This window comes from Nicotiana sylvestris, chromosome 3 (genome assembly GCF_000393655.2).
Source record: "Nicotiana sylvestris chromosome 3, ASM39365v2, whole genome shotgun sequence".
NCBI lineage: Eukaryota > Viridiplantae > Streptophyta > Magnoliopsida > Solanales > Solanaceae > Nicotiana > Nicotiana sylvestris.
Window position 1 is genome coordinate 207,061,651 of NC_091059.1, and position 22,062 is coordinate 207,083,712.

General features: G+C 37.0%; 4 protein-coding genes across 5 annotated transcripts; 3 read left to right on the top strand and 1 right to left on the bottom strand.

Moving 5' to 3' along the window:
- The first annotated feature begins 3,296 nt into the window (after window positions 1–3,296).
- On the top strand, window positions 3,297–7,220 carry LOC104244919 (uncharacterized). 2 transcript variants are annotated; one of them, XM_070171422.1, is made up of 6 exons: window positions 3,297–3,562; window positions 3,666–3,972; window positions 4,231–4,526; window positions 4,714–4,822; window positions 5,269–5,404; window positions 7,037–7,220. In XM_070171422.1, the coding sequence occupies exons 1-6, from the start codon at window positions 3,477–3,479 to the stop codon at window positions 7,156–7,158; spliced, it is 1,056 nt and encodes a 351-aa protein (XP_070027523.1). In that variant the 5' UTR covers window positions 3,297–3,476; the 3' UTR covers window positions 7,159–7,220. The 2 variants fall into 2 exon arrangements, with proteins under 2 accessions (XP_070027523.1, XP_009798739.1); XM_009800437.2 differs by having other exon boundaries at window positions 3,298–3,562; window positions 3,666–4,526.
- A 740-nt stretch (window positions 7,221–7,960) lies between these two features.
- On the top strand, window positions 7,961–12,501 carry LOC104244921 (uncharacterized). Its single transcript, XM_070171421.1, has 10 exons — window positions 7,961–8,288; window positions 8,447–8,524; window positions 9,273–9,369; window positions 9,499–9,722; window positions 9,871–9,973; window positions 10,404–10,504; window positions 10,618–10,792; window positions 11,695–11,865; window positions 11,975–12,075; window positions 12,166–12,501. The coding sequence occupies exons 1-10, from the start codon at window positions 8,049–8,051 to the stop codon at window positions 12,223–12,225; spliced, it is 1,350 nt and encodes a 449-aa protein (XP_070027522.1). The 5' UTR covers window positions 7,961–8,048; the 3' UTR covers window positions 12,226–12,501.
- A 418-nt stretch (window positions 12,502–12,919) lies between these two features.
- LOC104244922 (uncharacterized) lies at window positions 12,920–16,794 on the bottom strand. Its single transcript, XM_009800439.2, has 5 exons — window positions 15,993–16,794; window positions 14,977–15,132; window positions 13,723–13,818; window positions 13,486–13,638; window positions 12,920–13,370 (listed from the first exon to the last, which is right to left on the bottom strand). The coding sequence occupies exons 1-5, from the start codon at window positions 16,584–16,586 to the stop codon at window positions 13,236–13,238; spliced, it is 1,134 nt and encodes a 377-aa protein (XP_009798741.1). The 5' UTR covers window positions 16,587–16,794; the 3' UTR covers window positions 12,920–13,235.
- Window positions 16,795–18,502: 1,708 nt separating this feature from the next.
- On the top strand, window positions 18,503–19,003 carry LOC104244923 (uncharacterized). Its single transcript, XM_009800440.2, has one exon. It carries the CDS (start codon window positions 18,503–18,505, stop codon window positions 19,001–19,003), a length of 501 nt encoding a protein of 166 aa, XP_009798742.2.
- The last annotated feature ends 3,059 nt before the right edge of the window (window positions 19,004–22,062 follow it).

Here is a 22,062-nt window from a genome sequence, read left to right on the forward strand (position 1 = left end):
TATACAATGAAGAGCAAAGATGAAGTGTTGGGAATTTTTCTCAAATGGAAGACGATGGTGGAGAATCAAACAGGCAAGAGGATCAAGTGTATTCGCACAGATAATGGAGGTGAATACAAAAATGATCATTTCAATAAGGTCTGTGAAAATGATGGCATCGTCTGACACTTCACTGTTAGACATACACCACAACAGAATGGAGTGGCAGAACGTATGAACCGGACCTTGCTGGAGAAAGTACGGTGTATGTTGTCCAATGCTGGCTTGGGCAAAGAATTTTGGGCTGAGGCAATTACATATGCATGCCACCTCATTAATCGCCTACCATCTGCTGCTATTGATGGCAAGACACCATTTGAAAAATGGTATGGAAAGCCTGCTGTAGATTATGACTCTTTGCACGTGTTTGGCTCAACTGCATATTATCATGTGACAGAGTCAAAATTGGATCCAAGGGCAAAGAAGGCTATTTTTATGGGAATTACTTCTGGAGTCAAAGGATATCGCTTATGGTGTCCTATGACAAAGAAAGTAATATTCAGCAGGGATGTTACCTTTGATGAATCTGCTATGGTAAATAAGGTAACAGAAGATACCAAACAAAATGAAGGTGCTTCTAAGCAGGTGGAGTTTGAGGGAAAATTTATTTTTCCTACACAAGAAGCAGAGGAGGAAACAAATGAAGATTACCCTCTGGAAGGAGAGCCAGTAGAGGAGATTCCAACTCAGGAACCTCAACAACAACTTGAATCAATAGCAACCAGCAGGCCAAAAAGAACAATAACGAAACCTGTTCGTCTCATAGAGACGGTTGCTTGTGCAACCTCAATTGTAGCTGATGATGTTCCTACCACTTATAAAGACGCTGTCCAAAGTTCAGAAGAAGATAAGTGGAGGATTGCCATGAATGATGAAATACAGTCCCTTCATCAGAATCATACATGGAGATTGGTCAATCTCCCGAAGGGAAAGAAAGCAATTGGGTGCAAATGGGTATTTGCAAAGAAAGAAGGATTTCCTAACCAAATAGATGTTCGCTACAAAACAAGATTGGTGGCCAAAGGATATGCTCAAAAGGAGGAAATTGATTACAATGAAGTGTTTTCTCCAGTTATAAAATATTCCTCCATTAGAATTATGTTGGCTTTGGTAGCACAATTGGATTTGGAACTAGTTCAGATGGATGTAAAAACTGTGTTTTTACATGGAAACTTGGAGGAGGAAATCTACATGACTCAGCCAGAAGGATTCAAAGTTGCTGGAAAAGAAAATATGGTGTGCAAACTTGAAAAATCGTTGTACGGATTGAAACAATCTTCTAGACAATGGTACAAGCGATTTGACGAGTTTATGTTGCGGCAAGGGTACAAGAGAAGCAAATACGATCATTGTGTGTATTTGCACAAGCTTAAAGATGGTTCCTTTGTATATCTTCTCCTATATGTTGATGATATGTTGATAGCTTCCAAGAATTCGGAAGAAATTGATAAGTTGAAGATTCAACTGAAGAAGGAGTTCGAGATGAAGGATTTGGGTGAGGCAAAGAAAATTCTTGGCATGGAGATAATTAGAGATAGACGTTCAAAGAAACTCTGTTTATCTCAAAAGGAATATTTGAAGAGAGTACTTCAACGTTTTGGCATAGATGACAAGACTAAGCCAGTTAGTACTCCACTTGCTTCCCATTTTAAGCTAAGTACTACTATGTCGCCAATGGATGAAGCTGAACGAGAGTATATGTCAAAGGTACCATACGCAAATGCTGTTGGTAGCTTGATGTATGCAATGGTTTGCACAAGGCCTGACATTTCACAAGCTGTTGGAGTTATTAGCAGATATATGCACAATCCAGGGAAGGAGCATTGGCAAGCTGTGAAGTGGATTCTACGGTATATTCATAATACTGTAGATGTCGGGTTAGTTTTTGAGCAGGAAGACAATCAGTCTGTAGTTGGATATTGTGACTCAGATTTTGCGGGTGATCTGGACAAACGAAGATCAACTACTGGTTATGTGTTTACTTTTGCAAAGGCACCAGTTAGTTGGAAGTCTACTTTGCAGTCAACAGTTGCTTTGTCTACAACAGAGGCAGAGTACATGGCTATTACAGAGGCTGTGAAGGAGGCAATTTGGCTTCAAGGATTGCTAAAGGAGCTTGGTGTTGAACAAAAAGGTATCACAATTTTTTGTGATAGTCAAAGTGCTATTCAATTAGCGAAGAACCAAGTTTATCATGCAAGGACGAAGCATATTGATGTTCGGTATCATTTCGTACGAGAAATCATAGAAGAAGGAGGAGTCACAGAAATTCATACTACGGAGAATCCTGCTGATATGCTGACAAAGGTGGTGACTGCGATCAAGTTTCAGCATTGTTTGGATTTGATCAACATTGTTGAACACTGAAGATTGAAGATTTAGACACAATCAAAATTTTGAAATTTGTTATTGAGAGAAAATTGAAGATGTGGAATTTTGCCAAGGTGGAGATTTGTTGAAGTTTGGCAAATTTTTTGTCCCACATCGGTGGGCTCTTGAGTTTGGGGGGGGGGGATTTTTTCCTTATAAAAGGAGGCCTAATGTTTAGGATTTAAACACACCTCTCATTTGCCTTCTCATCTGTTTAAGGCATTTGTATCTTCTCTCTTTAGTATTATTTCACTTGTATTTTTGGAGTGGAATAAAATATTGGTTGCGTCCGAGGAGTAGGCAAAATTAGCCGAACCTCGTAAATTCTGGTGTTCCCTTTATTGTTGCTTTATTGTCTTATTTATTATTTGGTGGCTGTCATAATTTTTGGTATAGTAGTTGTTACTTATTTACACTATATACATTTGGCTTCCGCAACAATATATATATATATATATGCTGTGTGAATTCAGTATAAAACAGTAATGTAAATTACAGCATCACTTTTAAAATGAAAAAACCGAAAAATTAACCGACAAGGAGAGGAGACAGCAGCAATCATGAGCTTATGCAATTCTCGTCGAGTACAATTTCCAATCGATCCAAAAACTTCAAGCTTTAATCGGATTCGGATTGGTAAAGTGTACGATATAACAAAGTCAAAATTGAGATTTACACTCACCTGTTGAAATTGAAGGTTTTTGGCCTGAATCCTTGTTGACCAGTTAATAACAACAGTAGAAGGAAAATAACCCCAGGAAAGGACAAGACGTCTTAAATCAGAAGTTAGAGGAAATAGAAAGAACACAAGAACCTGCAAAAAGTTGTAACCATAAGATCCATTCAAATTTATAATTGAAAGAACCTTAGAGCTGTAGCACAATAATTAAATAGAATGGACGAGGTTGGGAGTTGTGAAAACATTTACTACTATTGAACAAAAAGCATGAGTTCAAATTTCTATTTATCTACCTACCTAAGGCAGAATCTAGTAAAGATCTAATGTTTGAGCAGACAGATGTGTACCCTGAATCTTGATTCTGTCTTCTTCATATTCCTTCTCGATCATGTTTACTGCCATCAATTTACACTCCCAACTTTCACTGAACCGCCGGTTATTTTTAACCCAAATCTCCGTTCAACTTCAATCTAGGCAGGCTCTGTTTCTCTTCTCTCCATAAATATAGTCGTTACTTATATGCTTTTGTTTGTATCTATTGTGCGTAAAATATCTCAATTTTTTGCTTTGACTTCAGGAATCTCAAGATCAGTAGCTGTCTCTCTCTAAACAAACCCAAAGATCAAACCACCAATGCATCAACAGCAGCTGCTGGAACTGGAACTGACACTCTTCGAATCATATTGGCCGCAGGGGGCACAGGTGGCCATATATACCCAGCTATTGCCATTGCTGATGATCTCAAAACCCTTGACCCAAATGCCCAAATACTGTTTGTTGGGCTCCCAACTGGAATGGAGAGCACTGCAGTGCCAACAGCAGGATATTCGTTTACACCGATTCAAGCCGCACCATTGGGCCGGCCCTTCATCTCTCTGTACAACGTATTCGTCCTCCCTTATATTCTCATTAAATCCCTAATCAAAAGTTTCCTAATACTTCAAGAGTTCAAACCCCATATAGTAATTGGAACTGGTGGGTTTGTTTCTTTTCCGATTTGCCTAGCTGCTGGACTTAAAGGCATTAAACTAGCAATCCAAGAACAAAATTCAGTACCCGGTGTAGCAAATCGGGTGCTTTCATTATTTGCTGACAAAGTGTTTGCTGCATTTAATTCTAGTGTTGATTGTTTTTGGCAAAAGAACAAATGCGTGGTGTGCGGAAATCCTGTGAGATTGTCGTTGAGGCAATATGCATCCAAGGCTGTGGCAAGGCGTCATTTCTTTTCAAAGGCGGTTGTAGGGAAGGGGGACGGTAAAGTGGTGTTGATTCTTGGTGGCTCTTTGGGTGCCAATGCACTTAATGTAGCTATCTTGCATTTGTATTCTGAAATGTTAGACGAACGGAAAGACTTGTTTTTAATATGGCAGACAGGCGTTCTAGCATTTGATGAGATGGAGAGCCTCGTAAAATTCCATCCCCGATTATACATTACCCCGTGAGTGTTGTTTCATTTAAACGAAAAACCATATTTCATCATTACTGCTATAGATGTTTTATTTCCTGATATAAACTGGAGAATTGTGGATTACTATATGGCAAATTTTGCATTTCAGGCAAATTTCTTTAAGATAAGAGGTGTCCTTTTATCCGTTTTAATCTGATTTTATCCTATCTTGGTGAAGGTTCTTGCATTCTATGGATTTAGCATACTCAGCTGCAGACCTTATTGTATCTAGAGCTGGAGCAATGATCTGCTCTGAAATCTTGGCTGCTGGGAAACCTTGTATTCTGGTAATAAACAAATATTCTGTCTGACATTTTACAGATCCATGATGCAAAAGGCCTTGTGGCTCACGATTTGATTTTACCATTTTTGGGAGGAAATTTGATGGGAGGACAACTCTATTCATGTGTAGTGTTTATTGGACACGCAATATGCATCAAAATAGCAGCCCCTCTGAATGATCGCGATTAGATAGTTGGAGAATATTCGAGAGAGATTAAGTAGAGGACCATAGCATTTGTCCAAAATTTACGTTAACTTACAATTCATAGCTGAAGTATGGCTTCTCGTTTCTTCTCATTATAAATGAAAAGAAATCCGTTCTTACCTATATGTTTATGAACATATATTGCCTCCATGGTTTTACAACTCTGGTGTTTCACATTCCTTGAGAGATTAGTTCGTTAATCTTGGCAAAACACTTCTTTATAGCTTTCTCGTGAAATTTTTGCAGATACCTTCACCAAATGTGGCTGAAGGACATCAATTTCACAATGCTTGTCTAATGGCCGATGTAGCTGGTTCGAGGGTTATAACTGAAGATGAACTTGACTCTCTGACTCTTAAAAGTGCGATTGAAGAAATTTTAGGTATGGTGTTCTGTCTCGTATGTGTATTATTCTGACTATTGCAATTACTCAAAAAACAATCCATACGTCATCTTGCTGTCATGGTTTTGTTTAATAAACTTTACTTTTTCTCTTCACCTGACTATCTATGGTTTTGTTTCTGCATATGAAATCTATAAATTCACAGTGGATGTTGGCGTGACTAATAATTTGTAAAACTGGAGGGGCTTGAGTTAGCGTGGTATCAAGTCTATAAATGTACCTGGTTTTAGTAATTGATCCGACCGCAGCCAAGGTCATGTTTGTCTAGCTTAAACTAGAAATATCACTTTTAGTCTTTATGATCTGAAATATCTTAAAAGCTATCCTCACATTTTAGAAATATGCTGAAAGAGGATGCAGGTACATTTACCGGGCTGCAACAAGTATGACGCTTTCCTGATGTCCTCACAAATCAGTAATCACAGAATCTTTGACACACTTGAGACATACCAGAGGGTGGTGGGGTGGTGTAAACATTCAAGATGGTTATCTGTGACACTTTAGATTGGTTGATGTATGTGTAGATTTTAACTGTATTTGTGCCTGTCTTAGTATCCACATATAAAACAAGAATCCACAGGAAAGTGAATAAACAACAGAGCTACGGTGCCTTAGTTTATTGAGTGTAGTAAAAACAAATAAGAGATTAAACATGTTGCTTAGTTGCTTCAAGTTGCTGAAGATTAGGAGTATGTGCTTTTCTCACAAGATGTAATGTGTTCATCGGAATAATAATGTCAGTAGTACAGAGGATATCTGGAAAGGGCCAGCTTGTGTTTTAGATGACTTCCAAAAAATACCGAAATTCATAAATAGCAGCAGTCTTGTGTCGAATGGTGCATATAAGGTGTTATGCACATACTAAAATCTAAAATTTAGAAAATGAACAAGGAATCATACTTTAGATTTGTTCTACTACTTCAGTACCTCTAGTGTATTTCTCTTCAGACAGAAAGTATTTTACCATAGTCTTGTCATGGCCTAGATTAATGTGTCACTCAACTATCCCAAATTATCTCCTAAAGTCACTTTTCTTTCATTTGCAATAACAAAGTCACTGAACTATGCCTATTGTACTCAGAAGGTCACTCAACTGGATTTTCCAAATTTTGGATTGCCAAATACCTATTTTACCCTCTAAATTGTACTCAAAAGATAAATGCTTATAATTTAGAGGGTAAAATAGGTATTTGGCAATCCAAAATTTGGAAAATCTAGTTGAGTAACCTTCTGAGTGCAATATGCATAGTTCAGTGACTTTGTTGTTACAAACAAAAGAAAAGTGACTTTAGGAGATAATTTAGGATAGTTGAGTGACCATTTGAGTAATGGCCTCTATTCTTGTTCTACCTATTTTATCTTGTTTCTGTTCAGCTGTGATTTTCTACTTATTTAATTTGAGTAGGCAGTGGAGGTTTTCGGGTTTATGAACAATACTTGCCTTTGTCTTTGATCAGCTTTGCACTTTAGCATCCTCTGGTTTGGATCCTTTTGGTTGCTCTAGATGCATTTTTTAAAGTGTTTTCTGAAACATGTTATTGTCCTGATCAAAATCTTTCCGCTAATTCTTATTGCATCGGTCCTCCTGATGCACCATGCTGTTTTGTGCAGATAATGAGGGATTGATGACAGAGATGTCTGAGAGAGCGCTCAAGGCTGCGAAGCCAGATGCATCTGTTGAAATTGCTAAACACATTCTTTCTCTTGTAAACTTTTCGTCACCTCAAGGATGACATTCTGAATCATGCTTGCATTTATTCATTAATAAAGAATAAAAACCTTAGTTGAAACTTCATTTGGGGTATTGCTCCCCTTGTTTGCTTGTCAACTACTACTACACTACTCAAAGAAAAATCTCAATTATTTTGTAGATATTTACTAAAGTGAATGGACATAATTTTCCAGAAGATGCTTTCAGACAGCAGTTTTAATTTTGCAATGAGACTTTTGTGGCAACAATATTGAAGGCTTCCACTTAAATATCCAAGCAATGATATTTTAATTGGACAGAGCTAATGTTTGTGTACTTGTTGTCATTGACTTTCTTTTTCCATGCAATGAGATTTTACAATACTGAGAAGATCTTTGTGTTGTTGATGTTACTCAATTGCGTCTTTCACTAATATACCAATTGGATAAGAAATCAAATATCTCAATATGTAATCTGGAACCGGCCAGGCTGTGGCCAAAAGGGGCACTTCTCTCTTTCACGTTACTTCCTCTGTCCTCTTCTACTCTTTTCCTGGATAATTGCCTTCTATCACTGTCTTTCCTCCACAAGCCATTTTATTCCCGATAATATTACTACAATTTTTATAATTTTCAAATTTATGTGATATTTTTTCCCTTACGTAACCTTTTTAACCATTTCTTAATTACTATTTATATCACATTATAATGTACGATATTTATATATTTAATAAAATTGGGATTGAGGAACTACTGTTATCCCGTGGACCGGACACGTGCACATGTTGCATGCATTTAAGATACTATCACATTGATTGATGAAAACTGAAAGCAACAAATATGAATAAAACGAGAATTTGGAAATTCGCACCTTACGCATCAAATATTAATGCCTTTCATGCTATACTAGAAAAATTAATACTAGTGTAATAAAATGGTTGCTTTTGCTCCATCGGATCTCCGTTGGGCGATTCACGCGCCGGCTGGCCTTCCGTCTTTCTCCGCCGGAGAACCCGTCGCTGCCGTTGTTAGTCCACCGCAGATGCTGAGGCCACGCGCAGGTGGTAAAACCAGCCCTAAGCCCTCTGTTTGTACGGCCGATGAGCTTCATTACGTTCCCCTTCCCAACAATGAATGGAAACTCGCCCTATGGCGCTACTTGCCTTCACCACAGGTGCTCTACATTGAAATTGAACTCTATAATATGTTTATAGAAAATCTAAAAAAATATTATTACATTACACATTAATATACATATATATTAAGCTTGGAAAGCCTCGTTCCCCTTTACCTTCCGAATATTATAGATATAATGTGAAAATGCGTGTGCAGCGGAGCCGCAGGAATCATCCTCTGTTATTATTGTCCGGAGTAGGCACTAATGCCATTGGCTATGATCTTGCTCCTGGTGTAAGTCTCTGCTTTTTTATTCCTCCTCAACATGCCCCACTGGGCTACTCCTTTTTCCAAATTTTACGGGCATCTTGTTGATGATAGAGTATTTGCTTATACCTTCAAGATTTTCCTTTGCACACTTTTTGTCCTGTCGTACGTAATGCATTAGCAGAGTAACTTGTATGTTAAGTCCATGGCTCATAAGACGATTTGGCTGTATCCTATTCTCTTAATAACTGATACGCTAACATCAGTACATTTCCTCCAATCTTTCACCTCCAATAATGGGATGGTTGTTTCATGTTTAACATTTATTTGTTTAAATGTCCAAGGTAGGGGTAAGGTATGCATACACACTACTCTGCCCAGACTCCACTTGTGGGATTTCACTGGGTTTATTGTTGTTGTTGTCCAAATTTTATAACAGCCTGTGAAAATTACCATACCATCTATGCTTCTGGAGATAGTTTTTTCACACTTTATTATCATAAATGTACAATATATTGTACACCATGTACCTGTCCAATTACAAAGTTCAGTCATCTCATTATACCTGAGGGTATGGTGCTTTTTCTGCTCTCTTAGATTGTTCATACGGCTTTCGTCAATATGTAGTGCAAGATAAAAGCAAAAGATATCTGTGTGAGCTGATGTGGATTGTTAAACTTTATTCTGATTTCGCAGTTTTTGGTTTGTCTTTGATTTTAGCTAGATGTCAGTTTGATGGTTAACTTTCAAATGAAATTTTTTGATTACTCTGCAGTCATCTTTTGCACGATATATGTCTCACCAAGGATTTGATACTTGGATTCTTGAAGTTCGAGGAGCTGGCTTGAGCGCAAAAGTTAGTCAAGATGAAGGTCAGTGTTAATGGATTATTTATCCCTTAGCATACAAAATCAATCAGGAAGCAATTGGAAAAAAATGTAAAACCCTGTTAAAAAGGCGGTTTCATTGCCATCACATTCATATTTGGGTAAAAAATTCAGGATTACAAGATGCAACACAAGTGTCTACTATTACAAGCCAACTCAGGGAATTTGGTCACGGACTTGGAAATATTGTTGAGGAAAGTCAACAACCAATCTCTCAGTTTACTGGTCTGCAAAACCGCTTTTCTATTACAGTAGAAGATTTCTTGAAACAGCTTCATCTGATTGGGAAGTATAACTGGGACTTCGATCATTACTTGGAAGAAGATGTGCCTACAGCGGTGAGGTGACATCTCGTGGCATGGATTTTGAATAGATTGGTCTTTATCTCCTTGTGTAATATAATACAGGAGCTTTTCTAAGATTATTATATTTATGCACTTGACTTGCATTAGTTACTAGTTAGTGCTTCTGTTTTTGTTTATGTAGATGGACTACATAAGGAACCAATGCAGACCGAAGGACGGAAAGTTGCTCGCTATTGGCCATTCTATGGGAGGTATCTTGCTGTATGCAATGCTCTCACAAAATGGTATAACACCTTCTGATCCATCACTACTCTTGTATTTTCTAGTCTTAGGTTTGGGGAAAAATGGTAGCCCAAGTTAATCAAATAATCCTTTGGTTTGTGCTTTGGTTTTTTATTCAGCAAAAGGAACGATTACTAGCAGTGTGTTTATTATTAAACAATTACTCCTCGAGAGTCAATTTGACTAAATCTCATAGCTAAAAGCAGGATAGACTAATTTATCTCAAAATTTAGATATTTTAAACTAACCAATGAGTACTATAAGTTGCAATTCTCCTAGTATCAAAATGGTGAAATTAGGTCTAAGTTTATTTAGTCTGTATCTTGGAAAGAGAAAAGTGCCGCCAAACATTTTGGTAAAGAGGGACGATATGTGTCACTTCATGCAGTATATATATACATGCATATAAATTAATGTGTATCAATTTACCAGGTTCCAGAGGAAAGTGCACCGAGTTGGCATCAGTCATCACTTTGGGTTCATCACTGGACTACACTACTTCACGGTCATCCCTGAAAACACTTTTACCCTTAGTAAGTAAAATGGAAGACATCATGTGGTGCACTTTAGGGTTTCAAATATACTGCAACTTTTGCTTATCTCTAATGTGATGAAAGGAGGATTTTAATTGTTGGTGGATGCACAGGTAGATCCTGCAAAGGCTGTGAATCTTCCAGTTGTTCCACTCGGAGCATTACTCGCAGCCATCTATCCTCTTGCATCTCATCCTCCATATCTCTTATCATGGTTAAATCCTCAGATATCTGCGGAAAATATGATGCATCCGGAAATGTTTGAGAGACTTGTCTTGAAAAACTTTTGTAAGTATGGCTGGTTTTCTTTCTTCGTCGAAGATCATAACCATCACTGAGAAGAGATGCAAAACATGATTGACTTGTGGGGTTTTCTTTGTCAGCTCCATTTATTGATTCTCTACTTTTATGGTTAGTCGCTTCCTGCTAGTGAAAGCCTTAAAGGGAAATGATATAATTGGTTCCATCTTAGGTGAACTGTTGACTTGGGATGACAAGTGCACTCCATCCTAAACAAGATTGGTATCCTTGTACGGCATTACACAAGAACAGCAATATCCAACAGGCAATCAAGTTTTTTTCACACTGTTCGTAGAAGCATTTGCCTGTGATAGGTGTTATTATACAAGAAATCTTGTTTCACTTTCTTAGTTTTCCACGGCTGTCGATTATCATGGACTGCTATGTCATTGCACAAATGAATCTAACGTTTTACTCCTCCAATCATTTGGGTGTCATCACATATATTCTACCTGAGGACATCAGCACATTTGAACTTGGATAGTTTATAATGTTATGTTTCTGTTACTCTGTGCTGTACTCCATTAAAACTTTTAAAAACCTTTAGTTTAAAAAACACTCGCATTTATTGTAGACAAAAAAGCATAACAAGAATTTATTTCTGATATTACTCTAAATTTAACCATACCAAATCTCTGTCAAGCAGATCCCCGTCCAAGTATTTTGATGTATAAATTGACTGAGTTTGTCAACTGTTGTGTTGCATCAACCGTCTTTGAGACCATTAGACCATTGCTAACATGTTGCTAACATCTATCATAAAGCCTTCAATAGATTAAAATGTTGCATCCTTACTGAATAAGAATATAAGAAAGAAAAAAGATAAAAGAAACTCTTTGAGTACTTTTTCGGCATTATTTATGGAGTATCACATGGTTACATTTGTGCAGGCACTATTCCTGCTAAACTTCTGTCACAGCTATCAACAGTCTTCCAAAAGGGTGGTCTAAGGAATAGAAGTGGGACTTTCTTTTACAAAGACCATCTTCACAAAAGCAATGTGCCTGTTTTAGCTCTTGCAGGGGACAGAGACCTTATTTGTCCTCCTGAAGCTGTGTATGGTAGAATATCATTTTGTGATTTGTTATCATGCTCACTCATATATTTACCTTCTTCCGGTCATTTCTTTAAGCTGACTGCTAACTTTTTACTGCCATGTTAACCTACTAGAAACTGCCAAGCTGATTCCTGAAGACTTGGTCACGTATAAAGTTTTTGGTGAACCTCGGGGTCCAAATTATGGCCATTATGATCTAGTCGGTGGACGAATGGTATGTGATATAAAATTAGTTTTTCAATTTTTTCCAAATTTTATTAACCTAAATGGACCTATTATTAAGCAGAAGAAGTTCTAAATGCAGGCCTTCTATCAAGTATACCCATATATAATTGAATTCCTCAGTCGACATGATAGAGTGTAGCATCCTCTGCAACCAGTGCCGAGTTAAGTTGTAGCAGATTACTAACTCTTTCATCGATGGATTATCTCTGCCACAGTGAAAATATTGTGCAACAGTGGGAGAAGCTTAACCTTTAATCCTACATGGGATGCATGGGACATGAGATGGGCGTCAAGACAGCAGCTCAAACAATCCAACTCTAGTGATATGTACGTTGAGTTCCATTTGAAAGATAACTAGGAACCACTGTGGGTAAGAGATATGCAGTTATGAAGCATGAAAAATACAATTCATTCATAGTGCAGTTGCATTTATGGCCATTTTGATTTTGCTCTAATTTCATTGTTATAGCAATAGAGATATTGAGGTTGACGTCGTGCCCACTCACAGTCCACAAATCTTGATCACAAAATGAAGGAATCAAGGTCCATTTATTTTGGCGAAAGTGATTGCCTGGTACTGACCCACTATTAAGAAAGCTCAATGCACTTCACTTAAATATGACTATATGAGATGGCCCACTCCTTAAATGGTAACATGATGGTGTCAAGTTTTCCATTATCTAGACCAAAATACCCACCTCAATAAAGATACGTATACCAGATGCAGCACTTGTCAATTTGAGCCTCACATCTATTTTCATCCAATAATTTCCCCTCTAGCAATAAAGTTGCGGTTTGGTGCTGGGGTGCAAATATAAACAAACGGACTAAACTGCCATGAAATTTGAATTGTATTATGAAGCACCAAACCAATCTTGACATAGAATAGCAGAAACTCATCTGAAATACATGTAAAATTAATTGTAGTAGATTTTGTACCATTCAACCCTGTACTCAAACAAGAAGGCTAATACATTGTATACCACTCGTTTCAACCCATATTGGATTGCCACTCAAACAACAGAACCATCAGTCTCAGTAATAAAATAGGATAGAAACGCCCTGTAAAGAATTTTCTAGCTTGTAATGACAACAGAAGCTATACAGAAAGAACAACAGGTTCATGAGGGGTGGAAATGTTTTTGATGTTTAGTCATTAGACATAGCTGCAGATTTACAGACGGGGCAACTATTTTTTTGCATTAGCCACTGCTTTATACAACGAATGTGATAGAAGTGTCCACAATCCAGCTTTCCCATCTCATCCTCAGCCTCATATTCCTCCTGTATTGGGAGAAGCAGAAAGGACAAAGTGTCAACTGTTAGAACAACCAAACTAAGTTTTCAAGAAAAGCAAGTAACGAAAATAATGTCTAGAGATTTTTTTTTAGAAATAAACCTGACAGATGCTGCACTTCCTTTCCAATTCTGTGCGGATAAGAGAGAAATTATTCAAAAAGAAGGGCCTGGTCCTTCTAACACATCGAGCTATCTCGTCTTCTCTCAATCCTGTGTTGACATATCCAATTTTATCACCAAGTTCCAGCAATTCCTGTTTATTTAAACGGTGATCATTGATTATGAGAAGATGAGATATATTTAAAAGGATGGCTAGATTGACAAGGGAATGACTTGCCTCATATGACATGTTATCCACGTCAAGTCTCAAGTCCCGATATCGATCAAGACCAACTGTCCTTCCTCCCATAAGACTATTTTGAAGCATCACAATCTGCAATCACACCCCACAAAGATCATGCATATTATCTTCCTAAGATTGGTTCCAGTTGATCCATGGCAGTCAGGCAGAATACAGGAGATTACAGTGACGAAGTATTGTAGACTATCACATTTCAGAACCTTAAGCAAACATTATCCCCCAAAGTCCATGCACATTATCCCATTGTGCATTTCTCCTCAACTCTTAAACAAGGATACTCCATTAAATTAGGACCACAGACGGCTTTACCATTATTAAGATCATAAAGCAATTTAAGGCATGGCAATTGGAAGGACAGAAATCAGATTAAGTTTATGATGTTTCCCAAAAGAGAAAACACTTTTGTTTACTATGTCTCTTAAACTATAGCATCAAACTGAATTAACCTCTGGGGTTGGTCTGGTGGCAATTGACTTGAGCCTTGGGGAGCAGTTTGCTCCCTTTCAAGGTCTCAAGTTCGAAACCCACTGGGTGCAAACAATTTCTGAGGGCCATCGGATTGGGTAAAACCTGAATTAACCGTGGTGCACTTGCGAGAAACTCCTTACCGAGGGCCTGTGCACCCCCGGGAATAGTCGGGGCTCGAAGAAACTCGGACACCCGGTGCAAATCAAAAAAAAAAAACTATAGCATCAAACTTTGACAGCATTGAGCCAATGATGCTCAATTCCTGTGATAAAACGAGCACGAGCATTTCCTTGTGGGGCTAAGCATGACCTCTCATTTAATTTTATTTGGCAATCACAACTAATTTAAACAAGTCAATAAACGATATGCTGGGTATCTTCCTAGCTAACCAGACATATTTAAAACACTAAGGTAAAAATCGTTAGCAGGATGCATCAGCATGCAAAGCCTCTATACCAAGCTGCTCAGATTGCTGTGTTCCAGCAATAATTTGGACAAAAAGTTGTGCAAAAACCTATTTCCCTTATATCGTTTCCTTCTAAAGAAAATGACAATTGTAGAATTAATAGATATTCTAAAGAGTCGAGATCATTGTTCAGCAAGGTACTGTGGGATCATAGCTAGATGCTCCTGAGCACCGGAAACTAACTTTTACTTGGACATTCGCGCACGAATGACAACTTCGCAATTTACATGACAAAAGGCAGTGAAGCAGCAAGATATAACAAAATCTGTGTGGCAGTAAAGTATGTATTAACTCACCTCAGCAAGCCCTTCCGGGTAACCATGGCGAGAATGCCGATGATGCCTAGATGCAAATAATTCTACTTGGGATCGCGGCACACCAAGGCTACTTTCCATATCCAGAAAAGGGTTGTCTTCTGGGCTCACCATTCTTCGTACAGGATATGTAGATCGCTGTACAGAAACAAAAGGAAACAATTGTTAGATTTGCAAGAATTAACTTGTGTAAACCTTATAACCAACTTTATAAAAAAATAAAACGTAAACTATATACTCAACATTCATCTACTGACTCCATTAAGCTGAAGTTACAACATAAATTCAAAAGTGAAACTGGTGAGAAAATGAATTACTGTCACTTCACAGCGAGGCAAAGAAGTACAAAAGCGAGAAAAACAAGCAGAACTGACAATGAGAGATCGAGCAGAAGGATAACCAAGCATGACCCTTTTTTTCTTTTTTATTATGTAGGATCAGTAAGCATGACTTACCAAATAACTTTGAGAATCAAAAACTTCAATTCTTTGAGGGAAAGATGGTAAAATGCAGTATTAGAAATATCAGCAATTGACAAGTCTAAAGGACGTATGCTACAGCATAGAGAGCAGGGAGGTAAAGAGATGACATCCTAATCCACTGAGGAGCACCTTCCCACTTTCATCATCAGCTAACTCTAAACATAAACCAGCTAATGAATTAAATTAAAAGATAATGTTACCACTGAAAGCTAATTTCAGAATAACAGATATAACAATGAGAGAGAAATTGCCTTGACCCTGAAATTCAACCTGGTGAAAGATATAAAGGGTGGTCCGGTGCACTAAAGTAAAGGGACGAACCACAAGGGTCTACTATACGCATCCTTAACCTAGTGAAAGATGCTTCACCAAAAGTCCAAGAGAAAATCCAAAGCTTAAGACTTAAAGATCATATGAAACCAAGAACAATAAGTAAAATCCAACAGTAAACAAACTATGCCTATTAATTCTCATGTTGAAGCAATCTACAATCAAGAAAACAAAACATAACAGTACCTCTCTAGGGGTAACCTTGTCATTTTCAATTCTTCCCCTACCAGAGACGGGTCTTCTTGAAACAACACAATCAACAGAAGCAGCATCAGTAGTTAATCCAATTCCAGGACCACACCATACATCAGGAACACCCACACAGCTCGATGATGATGACGTATTATTCAGTACAACATTAATATTATTGCACCCAATCCCTCCTCCGTTAACATTAACAGCAGAATTAACGGATTTGTTCTTGTTGCTGTTCTGTTTTTTCTTCTTGACTCTCTTGGAATCCCAGTCAGCAGAAGTTCTAATTACAGCAGGAACCGACACTTGTGATGAAGCCGTACAACCAAGTCCTCTAAATGTCGTAAAGTTTTTCTTTTTAGTGGAAATAACTGTAGAGGTGGTACTGGTTGTTGTTGGGTTTTCATGGGTTGGACTTGTAGGAGAAAATGGTGCTAAAAGTAGAGAGGAAATTGTAGGCTTTGAGCGAGTAGAAGAAGATAATATTGGAATTGGATCTAAATCTTGTTGTTGGTTTTGGGTTCTGGATTTTCTGTATCTAATTTGGTCTGAAATATTTGAGCTTTCTGAAAATACTACAGGCATGGTTGTGAACTGTAGAGGAAAATAACTATGGAATTCAAGAATTTTGGTTATTTTTGGAAAGAATTGATTTTGGTTATAGAGAGAGTAGTGACAATATTTTAGGTGGAAGCTAAAGGAGAAAGGATGAAATTCAGAGGGAAAGAATGAGGATGTCAGAGAAGCAGCATTTCAGAATTCAGAGGAAGAAGGAGAGAAACACAAGAATAATGAAGTGAAGAGGAAGAGGAAAGATAATATATTTCCTCCATAGTGGTAGGAGTACTTTTTAAATTAAAATATCATTTTATGAGAAATAAACCTTTTTTTATATTTCATAATCATATTAGTATGGAAGTAGATAACTTAATCCATTTTTCTTTGTTAAATTTCTATCTTATCTGAGGCACTGCTAATCTTTACTTTAAATATAAAATTTTACAAGTAACTTTTAAATTTTTGTTTTATCAAGTATTTCCTATATGCCAAAATAAAGTGGGGTCTGGGGGAAGGAATATGAAAAGATGAGGTGGAGGAATTTTTAGCAGTTAGGGTTGTTTGATTATTATGTATTAGGGAAAATAATGTATGTATTAATTTAATATTATTAATTCTTGTTTGGTAGTAGTATTTTTCATTTTATGTATAACTAGTAATTTATACATGTATTAGTTATACACCTTATTCAATATTATTTTTATACATAGTAAATCATGGCATTAGCAATACCATATAATTCTTAATACATGAATAAGAATGTACAAAGACAGAACTGCCCTTTTAAAAACTTTTCCAAACAGTCGAATGGTATTTTTGTAACAAATAACTACAACAACAACAACATCCCAGTATAATTCCACAAGTGGGGCCTGGGAAGGGTAATATGTACGCGGACCTTACCCCTACCCCGAGGGCAGAGAGGCTGTTTCCGGAGACCCTCGGCTTAAGAGAGCAACAAGAGACAATATATTAGTACTATCAATAGACTCATAATAAATAACATAAAATACATAACATAAAATAACAAAATAACAACAATATAAGAAATATAGGAAATACGAAAAGGATGGAGAAAAGGATGTAAGGTATACTAATATCCAACAGATACAGCCCTGCATCAGTAGCTGATCAGTAGCATCCTAAGTCTAACTCCTAAATGGCTAGTCTCCCTCTAGTGCACTGTAGTAATATTCACAAACTTCCCCTAACCTACAACCTTAATGTTCGACCTCCACAATTCCCTGTCAAGGGCGATGTCCTCAAAAATCCTAAGTCGTGTTATGTCCTGCATGATCACCTCCCCCCAATACTTCTTAGGTCTCCCTCTACCTCTCTTCGTGCCCACCACAGCCAGTCGCTCACACCTCCTCACTGGTGCATCAGTGCTCCTCCTCTGAATGTGCTCAAACCATCTGAGTCTTGCTTCCCGCATCTTGTCCTCCATGGGGGCCACACCCACCTTCTCTCGAATATCTTCATTCCTAATCTTGTCCATCCTTGTATGCCCGCACATCCACCTCAACATCCTCATCTCTACTACTTTCATCTTCTGAATGTGTGAATTTTTAACCGGTCAACACTCGGTCCCATACAACATAGCAGGCCTAACCACTGCTCTATAAAATAACTCTTTAAAATAATTATACAATACATATTATTTTTAGTCGTAATACATACGGAGACACCTAAAGTTGGCACGATCTTTCACTTAGACACTTAAACTAGACCTCTTTCCAATTAGACACGTTTCTTAGGCAATTCTCATACCAATTAGACACGTTTTTTGCTGGCTTATTAATTAACCAAGCGCGTGTTCTGCAATCTCCGTCTACGTGGCAAAAATAACCATTATAAATCGTGCCACATCATTTTATTTGTCCACCTCAGCTATATAGTGTTATTTCCACTAAAATACAGATAATGAAGTTTGAATTGACCAAATGTGGTACCGTGTCATCAACAGGAAGAGAATGAGCAGAGGTATCGACAACAACAATAGGAGGAAGAAGAAGGCGGAAAACGACGAGGTTGAAGAGCAGCTGCAGGCGGCAGAGGATGATGTATTCCTCAAGCTCAGCCTCAATTCCCATATGGCTCGTGGTTCTTCCACCCAATTCATCGATCCAGATCTCGATCAACGTTTCCGTGCCCTCAAATCCAAGCAAACCCCCAAAATCAAAAACCCTATTCCCCAACAACCATGTTCAACCTCTACAGCTTCCGATGTTAACTTGTTTCCCAAATTTGCAGCTCTCAAAAGCTCTCTTCCCGCTTATTCTTCTTCGGCTAACCAACAGGCTGCGGAGGAGAATGAAGAGGCTGACGATGAAGTTGAGAAGGTGATTAAGCGGGCCATTGATGCTGCTAGGCTTGACCCTTCACCTCCCTCTGACACTGATGAAGATGAAAATAGTGAGGATGTGTTAGCTAAGCGGAAATGATTTATGAGTGTATGTGGTATCCTTTTTGTTTTCTTCCAATCACAAATACTCACCTTTTCGTTTTCGGCTGAATTTGAATCTGGTATGGGATTCGAAAGAAGAATAGCGATTTGAGTCGGAGAATATGACGGGAAGTGGAGGAAGCAATGGTGGAAATGGTGGTGGACATAAAGAAGAAGAAGAAAATAAAAAAAAAATAAAAAAAAAAATCTGTTTTTTGGGCTTTTCACGCGCCCATATTGGGTGAAACTCACTTTATGTGCCAACTCAGCAAGAAGTGTTTAATTGGAACAAAGTTCATGTAACATACGTGCTCAATAGGAACTCTCTTAAGTTCAGGTGTCTAAATGAAAGATCGTGTCAACTTTAAGTGTCTCCGTATGTATTACGCCTTATTTTTAATACACCAAACCAAATATGTAGTTGATAAGAAATTATCTCAACATAACTAATCATAGCATAATTAATCCCAACATTACTAATTATTCTTATACACCCAGCCAAACGACCCCTCGGAGCATTTACCCTTCGTATTATGCACCTTTTTAGTCTTTTTTGCTTTTCCTGTAGTAGAATTAAGGTAGAAAATTTCAATTCTATATTACCACAAATAATGTACAAGACGTGCATTTTTTTTTTTTATCATTTATTGCAATTAACTGATACTCCTACTTACTCACTCCGGTTCATTTAAGTGATTTTTTGGTTTTTTTCATACATATTAAAGAAAATACCCTTTAGTATTAATTAACAATAAAATTGATCATATTAACCTTAATTTGTTCATTAGAAATATAACAAACTACTCCTATGCTCTTTACTCCAAGGACAACTTTAAAAAAAAAGGTTAATTCCTTCTTGATATCTGAAAAAATCAAATATTGTGAACCACAAAAAAAAAAAAAAAATCACTTAAGAAGGGATTATTTATTTTATTTTGTGTATGTGTTAGTATTGGTTACGTTTGGTGCAAATGATTAGAATCATTTTTGGTTTGGTGAGGATGCATTAATTTTGTCTTCTTTGTTAGCTGCGTGACTGACTAATCAGCTGAGTTGCAATGAAAATGTTTCGAGTGTCAACTTTGGAGCTCTCTAATTTACCTTTTGCTTTACTTTTTTTATTGACAAAGTGAAATGGAAGGGATTCCAAAACAATTAGTGCCAACCAAAAGCAGAAAATCAAAAGAAAAAAAAAACAATTGTTTTTGCCATTTTATTAGTGCGCTTAATGCGAAAGGAACACTTAACAAATTGTCAAAGGGAATCGAACCTAAATCATATTCAAGTCTTTACTCGAAGGCATAGGCATTTATTCTGAAGCTGCTGCCCTATCTAATTTTTCTAAATTTGTTGAAGAGTAAACTATTTTGTTTCACACTTGCATATGAATTCAGGCCCAAATTAAATATACTTAACTCTAACTTTCCTTAATTAAGCAAAAAAATTAGCTGCAACCATAGTTATACTCATCTAGTTTACGTGCATAAGATCGAAAATGGCATGCTTCATTTTGAATCAAGTGAAAAGTTCCGTTAATTTGTTGCAAATAAAAAATAACAATAACAGTATAATCATGGAACCAAATAGTTTAAAACGAGAATGGAAAAAGATAACCAGTGTGGAGTAGTACAGTGTTGCTAATATTTAAATGGGGTCCAGAAATCAAGAATCACAAGGTCAAACAATAGCCGGTGCAAATAACACCATAATAGTATCTATTTTTGGCGTCAAGTTTACACTTCCTTTAAGTGGGAAAACAGATTTAAATCATCATGTGATAGCGTAAAAGCTCTACTCTATTTTTGACCTATAAAACATGTCTTCACTGTAAACCATGAAAAATCTCCCCATATTCTTCCCCGTGAATTATGTCTTTTCTAATCTATACTACTACCTTTGACAAGTCAAAGTACAAAATCAAAATTATATTGCCTCCCTCTCACATTATTAATTGTAATTTTTAAAAGTAGTTATCCCAAATTATCTGTCATTTTAGATATAATCAATTTATTTTCTTATTTTACCCTTAATAGTAAACGGAGATGACACATAAATAAAGTAAATATTAAATGAAGAAAAATCATATCTTAAGACATAAATAAACAGAAGCGGACCTACGTTGAGGGATTGGGACTACCGGAACCCGTTAGCTTCGGCAAATAGACTATATATATACAGATCCCTCAAATATTTTATGTGACCCCCTAAAATTACAAAATTTGGACAGAGGAGCTGGTTTATAAAAGTGTTTAAGTATCTTCAATCTCTTGATGGCTCATGTTCAAATAAGAATAAATTAGTCAAAAATCCCTCCGAATTAAAGTTTTCTTAATGGGTGTTTACTATTACAGACTAATAGTTATCTTTCAAAAGCAGTTCTTAGGATATTTGCCTAAAAACCTTTATTTGCAAACACAGAAAAAACTACTACAGTAAAAATTTTGTGTTGTCAAAAAGGTTTCTCCCTGCTCCTTAATTGAAATTAAATTACTTAATGTATTTTATCACTACTGAAATTTTAAATTCTAGTCTTTAAAATTTATATTCACTTCATTTGGTGAATAATTTCACTTTATGCTCAAGTGATACCAAAGTTGAACTTCAAAATTTCTGTCTTCTCCCTCCTCTTATCTGCGAAGCTATTCTTTCGTAAGATGTAAAAAGAAAGAAATGAGAATCTAGTACTGTACATATGATGAATGCTGGTGTTACTTTTCGAGGCAGAATGAATTAATGAAGATAGCGACAGTATTTATTATAGTACCATCTCTTGTTTCTACACAGCCTACAGGTATACTTTTTACAGCTAATTATCACTCTCATTTTGCCACCAAATGTTTGCTTTTATTTTAATTTCTTTATACTATTTTTAGATTGCTAAACTTCAGAAGAAAAAAAAAAAAAAGGAAAAAGCCTCCGCCGGAGTTTTTTTTGGTTTTCTACCCGGTGTTCGGTACCCACATTGGAGCCCGGTTATATCCGGATTCGCTCCGAGTAAGGCTCCATTCGGGGGGTAGCGCTCCCTACCCTGGAGTTGGCAAAACAATAAGCTCTCGG

Bases quoted from the DNA above. Each gene is read 5' to 3' on its own strand.
- LOC104244923 (XM_009800440.2), top strand. From the start codon at position 18,503: ATGTGGTACCGTGTCATCAACAGGAAGAGAATGAGCAGAGGTATCGAC.
- LOC104244921 (XM_070171421.1), top strand. From the start codon at position 8,049: ATGGTTGCTTTTGCTCCATCGGATCTCCGTTGGGCGATTCACGCGCCG. The intron at 9,370-9,498 runs GTCAGTGTTAAT...TAAAAAATTCAG, and splicing joins AAAAGTTAGTCAAGATGAAG to GATTACAAGATGCAACACAA. The intron at 9,723-9,870 runs GTGAGGTGACAT...TTGTTTATGTAG, and splicing joins AAGAAGATGTGCCTACAGCG to ATGGACTACATAAGGAACCA.
- LOC104244922 (XM_009800439.2), bottom strand. From the start codon at position 16,586: ATGCCTGTAGTATTTTCAGAAAGCTCAAATATTTCAGACCAAATTAGA. The intron at 13,819-14,976 runs GTGAGTTAATAC...GTGTGATTGCAG, and splicing joins ACCCGGAAGGGCTTGCTGAG to ATTGTGATGCTTCAAAATAG. The intron at 13,639-13,722 runs GCAAGTCATTCC...TTAAATAAACAG, and splicing joins TGGATAACATGTCATATGAG to GAATTGCTGGAACTTGGTGA.
- LOC104244919 (XM_009800437.2), top strand. From the start codon at position 3,477: ATGTTTACTGCCATCAATTTACACTCCCAACTTTCACTGAACCGCCGG. The intron at 4,823-5,268 runs GTAATAAACAAA...AAATTTTTGCAG, and splicing joins CTGGGAAACCTTGTATTCTG to ATACCTTCACCAAATGTGGC. The intron at 5,405-7,036 runs GTATGGTGTTCT...TGTTTTGTGCAG, and splicing joins TGCGATTGAAGAAATTTTAG to ATAATGAGGGATTGATGACA.